Source organism: Diabrotica virgifera, chromosome 6 (genome assembly GCF_917563875.1).
Source record: "Diabrotica virgifera virgifera chromosome 6, PGI_DIABVI_V3a".
Classification (NCBI taxonomy): Eukaryota; Metazoa; Arthropoda; class Insecta; order Coleoptera; family Chrysomelidae; genus Diabrotica; species Diabrotica virgifera.
In genome coordinates, this window is record NC_065448.1 from 55824372 (window position 1) to 55842465 (window position 18094).

The following is an 18094-nucleotide window of genomic DNA, read 5'->3' on the forward strand; positions in this document are numbered from 1 at the left end:
TGTATGATGGACTCCCCTCTACGCGTAAATGGCTCTTCCAACTACGTCGAGTCGTGACGATCACTATCACATATTGTGACGATCACTTCAGAATTTTACTGCAGAGAAAAATAATACAACGCCAGTGCAGAAGTTTGGCTTCAATTAAACAAAATCATATGGAAGACATCGAAAATACTCAAACTACTTCATTATAAAATAAATATAAACAATCACTTAAATTAAATTAAAACCAACTTAGTAAGGAAAAGAATCATTAAGAATAAATAACTAAGAATAAAAATATAAAATTGTGCAGAATCCTAAAAACAAACAACATAAAGCAAGAAAAGAATGTTAATTATTTCTTCGTTTAGAAGATCAAACATTATGTATTAAAGTAACTAATCCAAATTAATAACAAGCTGAAAATTCTTTTTGAGAATTTAAGTAAATTTCTACTTAAGTCAATAAGTTCATTCTATAAAGGCACTCTTAATTTATTTAAAAATATAATTCAGGCCTAATAAAAAAAATTGCAATATTCCCTACAGCATTTTATTATAAAACACCCTGTTTGCAAAAGTTAAAATTAATCTTTGTACAATAAAAATATTCTTCAAAAAACAGTAGATAAGAAACACTTACTAATGAGACGGTAACACCTATTAAGTCATCATAACAATTACAAATTTTATAAATATACCAGTTCTTCAGAATTACTAAATTTAACTAGGTCAAAAACGAGTCGCTGTCACTGTTCTAGGCAGAGTTGAAGTTATGGTAGGCGTCCTAGAGCTGTTAATGTCCATTAGTGATTGAAGGGCCTGAAACACATAACTATTTAAAAAACCAATTTAATCAAATACATACTAACTAAAGCTAAATAAACCGAAATATATGAAGATGAATAGTCATCAATAGTTAAGAACGCTAGGTGAAAAACTTAGAAGAAATTCATCACCATATTCATAATCTTGTACAGGATTTATATTAGCATCAAAAAATAAGAGTTTTCCATATCGATTTAATTTTTAAAAATCTTAAACAAACATTGTCTACATGTATTGTTTACATTAAATAAATAGGTGACATTGATGTTGCAATGTAGGCCACTCGTTTTGAAAACTCCAAAGTCAGCGATTCTAATATTATTAGTAATTCACGGTCACATTCGGGCAGGGGCGTAACAGAGGTCTCCGCAGCATGAAGCTTGCGGAAGGCCCCAATATGTCAGAAGCCCCATCTTGTCGTCTAATATAATATGTAAAAATCTGTTATTGTTATATTATTTTATTTTGTGCACACATATCTACGCAACATCTTTTAAGCAATGCATTATTGAAAATGAAGTTGCCCATCAGACAGATACAATGTATCGCACGTATGTATTGTATGTATTAAGAAAATTGTAGATAATTCGCTGATAATAGTACACTAAGAAAGTTGTTCATCTCATAGAATAACACTATGTAATATTGTAATAATGTAGTCGTTATTAATTTTCTTTCTATTTTATTCTATACCAATAAAGATGAAAAATGTAATTTGTCATAAACAGTACATGAATAGCCCAGTAAATGACAGTTTTGGAGTGTAACTATCAGCGTCACGACGAATTAGAAAATTTCAATTCGAATATTTCAATGTGAAATAACCAAAAAACGAAGCACTTTTCGGGAAAAACTCATTGAAACTTTTTATTAATGTTTAAAAAAGAGCTTTATTTTTATTTTTCTGTAGCATTTTATAGTAAGCTTCTAGCATCAAAACTAAGCTTCAAAAATAAAGTTTGTCCCTTTTTTGCTAAAAAAAAAAACGTGAAAATCTTCCCCTAAGTTGGGTCGGTTAGAAGTTCTTATTTAAAAAAATTGGTTTTATAGTAAAAAGGTTTTTTTATTTTAGAAAAAGCTTTTTTTTTCAAAATAGATAACTTAAAGTATTAGCAAAGGTGGATCCAGAGAGCCCTCTCGAGAATTTAAAATAATATAAATTTAAATATTTGCAGTTCAAATGTTTTTAGTTTCAAACAAATATCTCCATTGCTACGAGAAAAATGTTTTTAGCTTTGTGCTGAAGGTTAGGCTGAACGAGGTAAAGTGTGAAAGTGTGTGTAAAAGTTTTAATGAGTTTTCCCCGAAAAGTGCTTTATTTTTAGGTTATTTCACGTTGAAATATTCGATTGCTACTTACGAATACTTATGTTTTTTTTGTTGATCAATGTTGAACATTTTCACTAGTAAATAACTCGAAAAATAGTGACTGGACCACTTCGGTGGTGACATGGGAAATTACTCAGTATCGCCGTATTTCACGTTCATTTGCTGGACTATACCACATATAAGTTCTTGTTACACATGCCGCATTTAGTAATTTTTTAAAGCAGGCCCCATTTCCAATTCTGCGGGGGGCCCCGACGGATTTTGTTACGCCACTGCATTCGGGTGTCGTCAATCATCACAAAACAATTACGGTTTATTTATATATACGGAGAAAGTAAAGAAGGATTGGATTCATTATGCAGACATCGACGGGGTTAGATCATAGACTTTGTCCACCAACTAGTTACTGGCGTATTTAGTGTTCCAAATAAATATATGTCTGGTAAATAGTGTTTTCAACTTAATCAACCCCATCATCGGGGGTAACAACCCCCAGTACCAAGATAATCTTTATCAGTAGCATCACAGCTTGTTATGAACCAAAGTCTTCAAAACGTATTGTACCAAAGAATGCTCTCCTACGCTGAAGGGGAAAAATCTCTATTTATCTAATAAAAAGGTGGAGGGGACAAAATCTCTACAGCGAGGCAGATTCTTAAAAAAACTTATGAGTTCGGTGGATTTCAAACCGTGAATATAAACGTTAGTGCAGCCGATATGTGAAACAATTGTGCATTTAATGATAGAAGTAAGTATATAATTTGGACCACATATACTACACATACAAAGGTTCAAATTTAGATACGAGGCCATCTCAGATTTGACCGTTTACAAAAATGGCGGGCATTCAAAATGACGAGGTTCCTTTTTTGATAGGATAGGTTCCTTTTTTGATGTATAAGATCGAAGTCTTGAGCGGGAAGAATCGGTTTACCAATTCCAAGTTGTGTTTTTCCTGGTTTTTATGTAAAAATATATTGTTTTTTATATCCTTTCACCCTGTACGTAATAATTTTTCAAAAAGTTAATACCCCCATTGAAAAGAGCGTAAAAATATTTTTTAGGCAATATTTTGAACTTTTTAGTTATGTCAATTACCATTTAATAAATGTATAACCTATTTTCACATGTACCTATGTGAGGCAGATTCGTGCAAATATTATACGAATGATTGTGCATTTAATGGTAGAAGCATATAATTTGGGCCACATATACTACACATATTATATAAAGGTTCAAATTTAGATATGAGGCCATCTCAGTTTGTGTTCCTTTTACAAAAATGGCGGACACTCAAAATGGCGACTATACATATATGACCAATTGCACGATAACTTTTGAACAAAAAGTCCGATTTCAGCCAAATTTGGCATCAAGCCATTGGCCATTGATAAATAAGATCAAGGTCTTGAACCGGAAGAATCGGTTTACCAGAAGTTGTGGTTTTACTGTTTTTTATGAAAAAATATGTTGTTTCTTTTTCAATTGTTTTACCCTGTATGTATTAATTTTGCAAAAAGGTAATACCGCTGTTGAAAAGAGTGTAAAAATAGTTTTTAGGAAATATTTTGAACTTTTTAGTTATGTTAATTACCATCTAATAAATGCATATGTTCACATGTACCTATGGGCGTCAGATTCATTTTGAATGCCCGCCATTTTTGTAAAAGACAAAATCTGAGGTGGCCCCATATTTAAATTTGAATCGTTTTATGTGTAGTATCTGTGGTCCAAATTATATGCGTCTACCATCAAATGCACAACAATTCATATATTATTATTTGCACGAATCTGCCGCACATAGGTACCTACATGTGGAGATAAGTTATGTGTAAATTAATATAACTAAAGAGTTTAAAATATTTCCTTAAAAATATTTTTACGCTTTTTTCAACGTCGGTATTACCTATTTGAAAAATTAATATATACAGGGCGAAAGAATTGAAAAAATAAACAACATATTTTTACATAAAAAATCAGGAAAAACACAACTTATGGTGAACCGATTCTTCCGGTTTAAGAGCTCGATTTTGTACCTACATTAAAAAAAGAACCGATATGTTAAGTTAAAATCGGATTTTTCGTTCAAAAGTTATCGTTCTATTAGTCACATATGTAGAGTCGCCATTTTGAATGCCCGCCATTTTTGTAAAAGGCAAAATCTGAGATGGCCTCATAATCCGATCAACTTAGACATCAAAATGCTTGGTAAATAACAAAAATTGCCGGAGAGCCAAATTTTGGTGGAGAGCTGGGGTATACCTTAACAAATAAAGTTTAAAAAGTCCCCATCGATCCCATGTGTGCGTTAAAAGTTATTCGGGGTCAAAGGTCAAATTTTAAGATTTTTTGGATTTTTTCGAAAACGGTAAGTTTTATCAAAAAAAAACCTTAAACCAAAGTTGTAGATCTTAAAATTCTCTACAAAAATAGTCCTTACTATTTTTTTCCTAAGAGTTGCCATTCCTGAGATATCGCGATTCAAAGAGTCACATTATACATGATTTGCACACGTTTTCACACCACCTGTGAGGTAGTGTACTCGACGCGTTTTTTTACCGTGGTTTCCCCTGTAGGCCTACTCCACTAACTGTTTTGACAATTTTAGGATAATTTAAGGAAACAATACCGGTCAAGTTCTAGATATTACCTTATTATTGATATTGATTATTGATATTGCTATTGATTATTAGGTTAACTATTGTTTTGATTTCTTTAGATATTTTAATCAGATTCATATTTTTGAAAGTCTACGTCTACAGTCAAGTCTTCTTCGATTTCATCTTCTTCCTCTTCCTCTTGCTGGATGTTCAGAAATTGTTCAAATGTGACTGAGTCATTGGTCTCTTCATTAACATCACAGGAGTCTTCTCTGTTGTACTAAACTGGACATTTGAGCAAGACTGACCTTGGCAGTTGGTACACACTAGAGAACACAGCAACCCGACTTTTTACATCCACATTTGGCACTACAACCTTTTTTGCAATTGCAAAAAATAGTGTTAAGGAGTTTTTCTGGAGCAGGTGGGAGTAAGGTTTTAATCGGTTCCAGAGTATTATCTATTAATTTCCAACCCCAGTCTTCTGGATTCAGTTCATTGCCTAGCCATGTTTGAACTTGATAATATACTCGATACAAATGTTGAAAAGCAGATGCTGATGTTGGAGGAAGACATGATAGTTGTACTTGTTTCATGTTTCGCGTATTTTTTACAAAAGTTAAGTGTCGGTATTTATCAAGACAAACAATTTTTGTTGGAGCTCCATAAACCGCAAGAAGAAAACGAATTCCTTCCGTAATTATTGTTTGCGGTGTAGAATCAAGTTCTGTAAAAACTTTACAGCAGTCAGTCAAATCTTTTTTTTTCGAATAATTTAAGTACTGACGTTTTGCCCCTTCTGTACATTGCGGACGTAGTGTCGCAGCCGGTTATCGCATGTAAAAATAAAATGTACTTTTGGCATTTGGGATAAGCCGATAAACTATTCGAAGAATATATCTCTGTTCGCTGTTGAGCCCTTCCAGGTTTCAGAAAATAAATAACTTTATCTACTGGAGTCCTTGCAGTAATCAGTACCAACAAATCAACACCTTCACCAACTACAATTGTTGTGTTTGTTGCCTTAAATTTTTCAATTGCTGTCTCAATTATAAGGACATCTGCGTCATTTTTAGCTTGTTTCACTTCAATATTCGCAGCTGTTAATTTGTCAGTTAACATTTCAGCCTCCTTTCAGCTTTCTTCTTGCGGTTTATGGAGCTCCAAAAAAAATTATTTGTCTTGATAAATACCGATACTTAACTTTTGTAAAAAATACGCGAAACAAGAAACAAGTACAACTATCATGTCTTCCTCCAACATCAGCATCTGCTTTTCAACATTTGTATCGAGTATATTATCAAGTTCAAACATGGCTAGGCAATGAAGAAGACTGGGATTGGAATTTAATAGATAATACTCTGGAACCGATTAAAACCTTACTCCCACCTGCTCCAGAAAAACTCCTTAACACTATTTTTTGCAATTGCAAAAAAGGTTGAAGTGCCAAATGTGGATGTAAAAAAGTCGGGTTGCTGTGTTCTCTAGTGTGTACCAACTGCCAAGGTCAGTCTTGCTCAAATTTCCAGTTTAGTACAACAGAGGAAGACTCCTGTGATTTTAATGAAGAGACCAATGACTCGGTCACATTTGAACAATTTTTGAACATCCAGCAAGAGGAACAGGAAGAAGATGAAATCGAAGAAGACTTGACTGTTAAAGTAGACTTTCAAGAATATGAATCGGATTAAAATATCTAAAGAAATCAAAACAATAGTTAACCTAATAATCAATAGCAATATCAATAATCAATATCAATAATAAGGTAATATCTAGAACTTGACCAGTATTGTTTCCTTAAATTATCCTAAAATTGTCAAAACAGTTAGTGGAGTAGGCCTACAGGGGAAACCACGGTAAAAAAACGCGCCGAGTACACTACCTCACAGGTGGTGTGGAAACGTGTGCATATCATGTATAATGTGACTCTTTGAATCGCGATATCTCAGGAATGGCAACTCGTAGGAAAAAAATAGTAAGGACTAGCGTTACCAGGTGTCCCGATTTGCGCGGGACGTCCCGATTTTCAGGGATCTGGGGACGCGTACCGATTTGTACGTGATCGGGACATTAAATGTCCCGATTTTCACCCACGAAAACCAATTTCAGGAGGACTTGAAGTGAATTTTATAACTATGTTATAAGAACAAGGAACTCCTAAAAGCGGCAAAATCGAATGAAAAATATAATTTTAATAAAAAATAAATAATTCACTTAATCTAAGATTTTTTTTTGTAATTTCGTCTGATTATTATTATTATGTAGGATTAAAAAATACAGATTATAGAAACACCTTGTAGTCCAGTAAATGAACGGTAAATACGGCGATACCGTGTAATTTTCAGGATCAACTCTGAATTGCATAAAAATTTGGACGGCTTGTGCCGTTTGTTGCTTTTACTCGGGGGGTGACAGTCACCCCTAGTTGGGGGTGAAAAACCGCGCGTTTAAAATAAGTCAAAAGATGGATAAATTGACTAATTCTAAGAAATTTTAGTTCTATACAATTTTAACTTAGTTAATACTTTTCGAGTTATTTACGATTGAAAATGTTTATTTTTTCGAACAAAAAATCACGTTTTCAGGCGATTTTCACAAATAACTCAAAAGTAAGTATTTGATCGAAAAAAATATTGTTAGCAAAAATGTAGCATAATATAAAAAAATGAAAAAAATTTTAAACTCGTAAAGTCTATAGACCCAGCAAAAGCAAAGTTGTGGCTCATGAAAAATACGTTTTTATTCTTCAAATTACAAATCAAATATTTCAACGTGAAATAACCAAGAAATAAAGCACTTTTCGGGAAAAACCAATTAAACCATTTTTATTAAAGCTTTATTTTTACGTTTTAAATAAGTTTCTAGCATCAAAACTAAGCGAGCTATGCTCAAAATCAAGTTGACTCCATTTTTTTGGAAAAAAAAATCGTGAAAATCTCCCCCTACTTAGCCCGCCAAATGAAATTATCCGTTAACGCTTTACAAACAATTTATTTTACTTATGTATTTTTTACATGATTGAAAGGGCCTGAACGAGTCACTAATCACGAGTGTATGCAAAATATGAACAGCCATATTTTAACCACTTTTTGTCTTACAGAAAAACAAAATGAATCTATAATATTTATAAAAGCAAGACCTACCTACTTTTTATTCCTTGAGATTTTTAGTATCCCTAATACTTTTTAAGTTATTTTGAAAAAAGGGCATTTTCCAATATTTTAGGAAAATTTGTTTTGCTATAAAATAAAATTTTTTCAAAACTAAGCACTCCCAACTGGTAAACCTTACAGATCGTATAAACAATACACATATAAAGTAAATGGTAAAGCGGTAACGATTAATTTTATTTACGGTGTTAAATAGGGGGAGATTTTCACGATTTTTTTACGAAAAAAGGAACCAACTTTATTTTTAGCGTAACTGGCTTAGTTTTAATGCTAGAGACTTTTATATAAAACAAAATTAAATATTTTTTAAACACTTTAAAAAATTTTAATAGGTTTTGCCCGAAAATTGCTTAATTTTTTGGTTATTTCAAGTTGAAAAATTCGATTTGTAATTTGACCAATAGGAACGTATTTTTGATGAGCTACAACTTTGCTTTTACTAGTTTTATAGACTTTCTGAACATTAACCATTTTTTTTGCTTTTTTTAATGCTACATTTTTGCTAATAAATATTTTTTTCGATACAATTGCTCGAAAAGTATTGACTTAGTTTAAAAATTATATAGAACAAAAGTTTTTTTAGAGTTAGTCAGTTGATCCATTTTGGGACTTACTTTAAACGCGCGTTTTTTACCCTCGATAAGGGGTAACTGTAACTGTCACCCCCCAAGTAAAAGCAACCAACGGTACAAGTTCAACTTTGAAGTAGACAGTAAGTAGAACCTAAAACCAGATTTTCATGCAATTCGGAGTTGACTCTGAAAATTACACTCCAAAACGGCCATTTACTGGGCTATTGTTCATTTGTCCCGATCTACAACCCTAAATCCCGATTTGTTTTTGCTTATGTACCGACTAAAAACAAATCGGACCTGGCAACACTAGTAAGGACTATTTTTGTAGAGAATTTTAAGATCTACAACTTTGGTTTAAGGTTTTTTTTGATAAAACTTACCGTTTTCGAAAAAAATCCAAAAAATCTCAAATTTTGACCTTTGACCCCGAATAACTTTTGAAGCACACGTGGGATCGATGGGGACTTTTTAAACTTTATTTGTTATGGTATACCCTAGCTCTCCACCAAAATTTGGCTCTCCGGCAATTTTTGTTATTTGAAATGTCTATATAGACCGGGTTATCATATCTAAATTTGAACCTTTGTATGTGTAGTATACGTGGTCCAAATTATATGCTTCTACCATTAAATGCACAATAATTCCTATAACACTTGCACAAATCTGCCGCACAGAGGTCCACGTGAAGATACGTTATGCATTTATTACGAGGTAATTAACATAACTAAAAAGTTCAAAATACTTCCTAAAAATATCTTTACACTCTATTCAATGCCAGTATTACCTTTTTGAAAAATTAATATATCCAGGGTGAAAGAATTGAAAAAAAAAACAACATATTTTTACATAAAAAATCAGGAAAAACACAACTTCTGGTAAACCGATTCTTCCGGTTCAGGAGCTCGATCTTACACATCAAAAAAGGAACCCATATACCAAATTTGGTTGAAGTCGGACTTTTCGTTTAAAAGTTATGGTGCTATTAATCACATATGTATCGTCGCCAATTTGAAATCCTGCCATTTTTGTAAAAGGTAAAATCTGAGATGGTCTCGTATCTAATTTTGAACCTTTATACGTGTAGTATAATGTGGTCCAAATTATATGCCTCTATAATTAAATGCACAATTCTTATAATATTTGCACGAATCTGCACGAAATCTACGACTATATTGGAATTCCAAATACCACTTCATCTTGTACAATTAACTGAATTTACACTCTCAGAAGCAGCGACCATGGTCAGAAACCAGAACGAACTTTCAGGACCTTCCATTGCAAAAATGGACTAAGATAAAGTTATGAACTATCGTGTCTTTTATTTAACCTTACTCTAGAAAATGAACAAAGGAACAAATTTGTACAAATTGTTGGATATGCAGATGACATCGACTTGACCATAGTTAGGTCCACAGAGTCTTTGATTGATGCATTTCGGTCGTTAAGGACATCTGCACAGAGAATGTGACTAAATATAAATGCACTAAAAATATATGTGTTCTACTAGGTCAATCAACCAGATACCTAGAAAAATAATAATTGACGATTTAAAACTGGAAGGTGTCCACCTTCATATACCTAGGCTCGATGTTGTCTAGAGATAACAGTGTCAGCGAAGAATTTAAAAGAGGAATAGTGCTTGCCAACAAGTGTTAATATGACTTGAGAAGACATTTGACTTCAAAACTACCTAGAAAATTAAAGCGGCCGTCTATAAAACACTAATAATGGAATGGAACTTGTTATTTATACCTTGTTTAGGCTTATGCCTCTTCAGGGTGAAGGAACCTCCCTTTCAGGAGTATAGGGACGATAAGAGTAAGCTTGTGAATGTTAGGTGAAAAGTGGAGGAGCAAAACTGCCAGTGGATCAGGGGTTTAGAAGATGGTTTTAGCACAGAAGCTATAGAGATGAAGGAGGGAAGTTGCCGTAGCGCAGTAAAGCGTCCAGTCAGCCAAGGAGGGCCAAAATCTGTCACCATAGAGGAACGGCTCTTGGATCAGCGTGTCGGGATGCAGCTTGGTTATCTGCGATACATTAGGGGGAGTTTGTTCTAAAATTCCGTAGTACTCATCAGGTAGTTCGTTTCTGGCCAATTGTAGGAGATTGGCCGGAGGGAATGGAACTTTGTCTTTGGGGATCCTGGTGAGTATGTGACCTTGCCGATTGCACGGGGTGGTTAGAACAAAACACTAATAAGACTAGTGCTAATATATGGAGGAGAAACGTGGCTATTTACAAAGAAGGAACAAGAACTGCATAAACATTTCGGGCGACAAATCCTTAGAAGATTATATGAAAGAACAAAAGAGCAAAAGAGCAAGAGCAATTCGCGACGCAGATGCTGCAACTTTGAGTTGTATAGAAGTTTTGAGGAACTTGATGTAAAATTCATTATGGTAGAACACCTTAGATGTGTAGGGCATGTAATCAGGTGAGAGAAATGTCCAATAGTCAGAAAAGTTGTTGAATAAATGGAGCCGATGGGACAACGAGCCAGAGACAAACCGAGACTTAGCTATCAAGACAATTTAGAGTGGGCGATTTAAAATCTATTGCAGTTAGAGCATAGAGAAGAACGAGACAAGAGTGAATGGACGATTCACCCCTGACAGAATTTGGCTTAAAACAAATTAGATAATATTTATTCTATAAAAAAAAACTACAAAAAATACCCAATTGAACAACAAACGATAATAAGACCATACGTTGAAGAGAACTCTAAAAGCATCAAAATCAAAATAACATAAATACAAATAAATGAGTGATAAAGTAATATACCAAGAAGAAAATAATATGAAAAGTTACAAAGTGATGAAAAAAATAAACTAAGAAACTGGCGCAAATTAATGTTAAGATATTTTATAAGTAACCCTGGTACATGGAAAGTGTTCCAAAAACCCAAAATTATACTGGATGAATTTAAAAACCATCATATCCGAAGCGAATATAACCTAGCAATATAACCCCATACCGGTAAGCATATTTACAGATGCTAGCGTATGTAGACACCATAGGGTGTTAAAATCAGTTAGGGTTTGGAAAAACAGTACATTTACAGATGCTAGCGTATGTAGACACCAGGGTGTTGAAATCAGTTAGGGTTTGGAAAAACAGTACATTTACAGATGCTAGCGCGTGTTGACACCAGGGTGTTGAAATCAGTTAGGGTTTGGAAAAACAGTACATTTACAAATACTAACAGATTTGGACACCAGTGTTGAAACCAGCTAGCTTTTTTAGTGGTTATACGTCATGTATGGATGCTAACGGCTATTGAAATTGATTTTATACAGTATAGTGCAAATGTCTGGAATAAATTCATTATTTCAAAAGCCACTGACATTAGAAAAATCCTGAAACAGGTCCATTTTTAATTTTAAATTATGAGTTTTTGACATATATATCATACATACTAGTGACGTCATCCATCTGGGAGTGATGACGCAATCGATGATTTTTTTAAATGAGAATAGGGGTCGTGTGCTAGCTCATTTGAAAGGTTATTCAATTCTCTATTCAGTAATACAAACATTGACATAATTATTTATACAGTGTGTCCTAGAAATTTTTTTTTGGATTAAATTAAATTGCACAAAAAGAAGAATAATATATATGTAATTTATTTAATTCAAAATACATTATATTGCTGACAGAAAACAGAAAAAAATGTTTAAAAGGCAAAGTTTTCAACCTAATAGAAACATTAATAATATTGAAAAATATTAAAAATATTACTAGAATAATTTTAATTGAAAACTTATTGGTCCATTTTCCTGGTTATTCTATAGAACAAAATGTTTATTTCATGAATAAACATTGCTTTTCGCTTAAATTCAATGTTCAAACTGCCAAGAGACAGATGGGTGGCAGCTTGAACATTAAAATTAAGCAAAAAGCATTGTTTATTTATCAAAGAACTTTTTTTCTATTTTCTGAAAGCAGTAGAGTGTATTTTTAATTAAATAAATTACATACATTCTTCTTTTTCTGTCAATTAGTATAATTTAAAAAAAAATGCTTGGACACCCTGTAAAAATAATTATGTTAATATTTATATTACTGAATAGAGAACTGAATAACACTCCAAACGGGCTAGCATGCGACCCCCATTCTTATCTAAAAAAAAATCATCGATAACGTCATCACTCCCAGATGGATAACGTCACTAGTTTGACATACATGTCAAAAAGTCATAATTTAAAATTAAAAATCGACCTGTTTCAGGATTTTTCTTTAAAGTCGCTGGCTTCCGAAATAATGAATTTATTCCAGATATTTGCACCATACTGTATAAAATCAGTGTCAACAGCCGTTAGCATCTATGCATGTATAGCAACTAAAAAAGCTAGCTGGTTTCAACACTCTGGTGTCCAAATCTGTTAGTATTTGTAAATGTACTGTTTTTCCAAACCCTAACTGATTTCAACACCCTGGTGTCTACACACGCTAGCATCTGCAAATATGCTACCGGTAAACGACAAAAACTACCGTTATCCCTTAGTAGTAAGATCTGATAAAAAGTTCTGAAGCTAATTTATTGTGGCATCTTAATGAACTGTACTATTTTAGTTAGGAATAAGCCACAATTTTACCTTGAAATTAAGTTTATTTTAACGTTTCGATTTCCATTTCGGAAGTCGTTCTCAAAATACAAAACATTAATGTTTTAAAAACGGTTTCTGAAGTGGAAATTGAAACGTCAAATAAACTTAACATCAAATTAAAATTGTGGCTTATTCCCAACTAAAATAGTCAACTTAAAAAAAAGGTTATAACCTGGACTTATGCTTCGTATCATGTGATCTCCTGTCACATTGTATCAAACCAATATTTGACCCCTTACCCAAATCACAACATCTATGGGAATAAATGCACATAATATATTTAGAACCCCTACTCTCTTATTTAGAAGAAAAGGTTTTAAGTTTAGGAAGGCTAGATGAGCTCAATTCTCTGATGACCTAAATAGAATAAGCAGTACAATATACTAACCCTGCTGAATTAGACACTTTCAATATGCTGGATATCGAGCTACGGTGGTACAATTCCAGAACTTTCATGCGAAAACTAATTGGAAGCACTTAAACCCCATGTCTTAACTCTAGAAAAAACTCACGCCTTAACCAAAAAATATGTCTGCTCAGTCTGAAATCCATCGCTCCACATAAAAAGTATGTCTGCTCAGTCTGAAAACCATCTCCACATACAAAAAAGTTAATATATCGTTGATTTAAACTAGCATGATAAAAACCGGATGTATAAAACTCAGTCGAATCAGCCTCCTAAACCAAGCAGGAGGATTCTCACTACTAGAATGCAGAAAAGCTGCCGAATACAAAAAAAAAATAGAAAAAACCTATTATATGACGGACTCTACCTATTATACAACAGAAGAGACAACCACTCAAGACTAAAATGCACATAATGTTACTGCGTTATGTGTGAGTCAACCTGACAGAAAACCGTTCTCCAATCCACATAGAGGCATTCTATGATTCTATCGTTCGTCCAAGATCGAAAATTTGAATTAAAATCAAAACGTTTTTTCAGAGCTCATATTTTTTTATGAACTACCTCTGCTTTTCTGTTCTATTTTTACCGAATATAGAAACCTTAGAAAGCACCAGTTCTAGAAATGAAAGCTTAATTTTTAGACGAACGTAACCATTTTCTTTTCTGCGCTCCAAAGTTATAAAATATTAAGAACATTTAGATGTTCTTTCGCAAGAGAAAACCTCAAGAAAAAATGTCAGAATGTGACACATCTCACTGATGTGTCATACTTGAGTCTAGCTGTTTACTTTTATAATGTGCAACTTGCGAATGATAGTGCTAATAAATTGTAAATAATCACAAAAAGTTGGATTATTTTTCACACTACACCAAATGGTATACAAAAGCTTAAAAGAATTATTATAATATAGGTAAAACACTAAAGGTATGTACTTACTCCAGAATCCCTTGTATTTAATAATGGAGTTTCAGAACTGACTGACCCATCGTCCCTAACTGATCTGGGCATGTAAGGCGGTAAGTGTGGATGATGCAGCGTCTGGAATGTTGAAGGCCTGGGGGTGGTCATAGTGTGCATGTTCTGCGGCGCCATTCTCTTGACGTCAATTTGGGCGTAGACGGTGGGCTCCTGTCGTCTTATAACCGACATGGGGATGCACTGTTGATTGTAGATCACTTGCGGCATTTGTTGCATCTGTTGGTTTGCGATAGATAATTCAGCATATGTTATTTCGTCACTCTGAAAGCAGTTAGTCTACGCTGTTTTTGTGTTATGTAAGGAAGGTGGGATGAGTTGGGATAATTATATTGAACATGGTTGTTAGTATCTAGCAATTATCTACGTTTTGAAGAAAGATGATACGATAGATCGTATTAAAAACAATGTTTACATTTTAAACTTCCACAATATTGGAAAATGATCCCATAAAAATATATTAAATTGCCGTATTTTTTTGTTGATTTTCATAGTAACTTTTTTTACCATTTTGAGCATCAGGTATGGGAGCATCCATAAACTACGTCGTAAAAAATTGAAGTTTTTAATACCCTCCCCCCTCCGTCGTAATTCGTCGTTTAGAGACGACCCCCCCCATGTCGACGTCTTCGTTGTAACTGACGACCCCCCTTTCATTGATTTAAAAAAAATCAATATTATTTCTGTTTTTTTTAAATCAAATATGAGGGGTAGGCGTAAAATCTTGGTCCAATGCTATTTAAATGCATTAATTTTTTTCGAATCCTGAGAAAACTAATGAATATATTTGAAAAATTTAAACGCAGAATAAAAGATTACGTTATTACCGAGGGTTGAAAGTCCCTTAGAATAAACAAAAGGTTTCTTTTGAATGAAATATTTGAAATGAAAAATCAGACAAAATTTTTTCTTTATTTTTTTTCACCCTGTAACTTATTAAAATAAACATTATAGATGTTTTCAGGAACTTTTCGCCCTCGGCAATAATGCAGTCTTTCAATCTGCGTTTAAATTTTTCAAAAATATTTATTAGTTTTCTTAGTATTCGAAAAAAACGAATGCATTTAAATAGCATTGGACTAAGATTTTACGGGGTATGCTTTCTTAACTGCATCATATAAATCTTTATATTTATTGTGTTTTGATTTTGATGCCATTTCTTCTAACTAGTATACGTATAAATACGACTTACTAACTAAATTGAAAACAATATTTTATTTCTATTCCTCCTTTCAGAACTGTTGTTTCACACACAGTATGCAGCACATAAATGAACTAACAATTTCATATTTTTTTGCTTCCAGACGTTGTTCTGTATATAGAAGCGATTGTTTAAACCCAAAGAACAATGTTTTATTGTTTGTTGTCCTGTACAAAAGTGCTACCTAATATTATTTTAACGTCATGACTGATAAAAACGAACTGAAAAGTATGCGATAAAAGTATCTATAATAGAATTATTCTTTTTAATTTTAACAAAGGTATATTTATTCGTAAACCTCTTGTTTTATTTTCAATTTCATATCAAAAACTATACGTTTTTATATGAATATCTGATACTTTAATGCTGGTAGAAGCTAGTAAATAGTTATTTTCCTAACAAGTGCAGAAAGTCATACTTTTCCGCACGCGACTGCAGTTTGCCGAACGACGCGAAGCGGGAGTTTGGCAAGCAGTCGAGTGCGGAAAAGAGACTTTCTGCAAGAGTTAGGAACAATATTTCTTCTACGAGTCTTTAAAAATGACCAAATCTTAATCAATTAATTTAATTAATATGAAAAGACATACACAAATTAATTCTTTGACAAGGTTGTCAAAACCAAACTTTCAATATAATTAGTTAGCATGACGACGATCTTGGTTTCCATGACGATGATTAAAAGCGACTGTTATTGTCTACCGATTTGACTTTCGAATTTTATGTCAAAATCATTTTATTTCATTGAATTGTCGCATTAATTTCATTAAAACAGGAACACAATAAGATACATTTGAAATAAAATAGTATGTAATATCTAAATATTAGTTTATTGCATGTATTATAATTATTTTAAGACCATATTATAATATCTAAACGCGTGCGGAAAAGTAAAACGCGTGCGGAAAAGTAAAACTTTCTAAACTAAAATGCATGCGCGAAAGTAGACATTTTTGCACGCTCGTAGAAAAAAATTATTTTTATAGACACAATAGCGACGAATTTAAATATACCAATATATTAAACGACGTCGAATGGGCACTCATACCCCCCTGTCCTATTCCGTCGTGATAAGCAAGCCCCCCTCCCTCTTCTCAACGATGTAGTTTATGGATGACCCCTATCATGATTGACCGTTAAATATCTGATTGTTTGGTGACATAATGTTTTTACTTACTATGGTTTGTTTTAAACAAAGAGGAGTAAACTAAAATACAGATTTACACCCAAGAAAGTCACTAGAAAAATCACCAAATACATCTTCTTTTTTTGGTTGATCATATTGACCTTCGACGGTAATTAATATTACATTATACTAATACGTATACTAAAAAGTTTTAAAAACAACTGTTTGTTATACATACATATAAAATTAGACTAAAAATCTAAAAATTAAACGAATAACGCAGAAAACAAAAAATCGCCTATATAACTTAATTAACCTATGAAATGCTAGTAGTGTCAAAAATTTATAAATGTCATTAGTGTCAAAATTTCATAACAGTGGAGTAAACTTGCCTGAGTTTGGACCAATTACAAACAAGCATTACGGCGCGGTAAATTTGAATTACTCCTCTTGGTTTAAAAACAAACCACAGCTACGTATTGTCATTACTGCATTCACTTTTCTTAAAACTTATAGCAGTTTTCTCTACTCTGTATAATAAAATTTGCTAAAAGGTTTTAATTTGAGTCTTACAAATTTTCGAACAACGAACACTTTTACAATGCGTCTCAAAATTTTCCAACGAGAATAAACATAATCCAATTGCTTATCCATGCTGACAAACGACGCTAAGCGAAATCAAATCATGGCCAATTTTTTTTTCAAATAATATAAGTTGTGTGTACATAAAAAAAACGATGTTTTTTCAAAGTTTTCTTCTTCTTCTCAATGTGCCTATCCGTGACGAATGTTGGCGATCATCATGGTAATCTTTATTTTATCTGCAGCAGCGCGGAAAGCTGCACAGATGTTGTGTTAAAGCAGGTTCTGAAGTTCTTTAACCAGGATGTTCTTCTTCTTCCTGAGCCTCGCTTTACAAATATTTTCCCTTGAAGGATGGCTTGTTCAAAAAATGTTTTGCTCAAAATTTTCAAAGCTGAATGTCCGTAGTTACTACCGATATTGATTTAAATGATATTTGAAGTTTAGTCATTTTTATTTTATATCTTATTTATTTATTACTATCTAATATTATTTATATCTCAAAACAATTGTGTTAACATTATTTTTGAAAAATTGCTTAACCAAATTGTTCTTTAAAACCATCTACCGCATATTTATAAGAATAACATAACATTTTGTAGGTAAAATATTGAAAAACCTAAACTACAGATCATCATCAGAATCATCAGATGTGACGTCAACATCTTGCACATTCGGAGATTTGAACATAATATATTATGCACTAATAT

General features: G+C 32.8%; 1 protein-coding gene across 1 annotated transcript in view; it reads right to left on the reverse strand.

The window, feature by feature from the left end:
* Positions 1-536: 536 nt before the first annotated feature.
* The window catches only part of LOC114343069 (uncharacterized), a 452597-nt gene continuing 435039 nt past the window's right edge, over positions 537-18094 (reverse strand). Inside the window, exons 11-12 of the mRNA XM_050652913.1 lie at positions 14440-14697; positions 537-806 (exon numbers count right to left, since the gene is read on the reverse strand). Of these exons, the coding sequence (XP_050508870.1) occupies positions 717-806; positions 14440-14697 (348 nt within the window). The 3' untranslated portion in view covers positions 537-716. The remainder of the gene's footprint in view (positions 807-14439; positions 14698-18094) is intronic.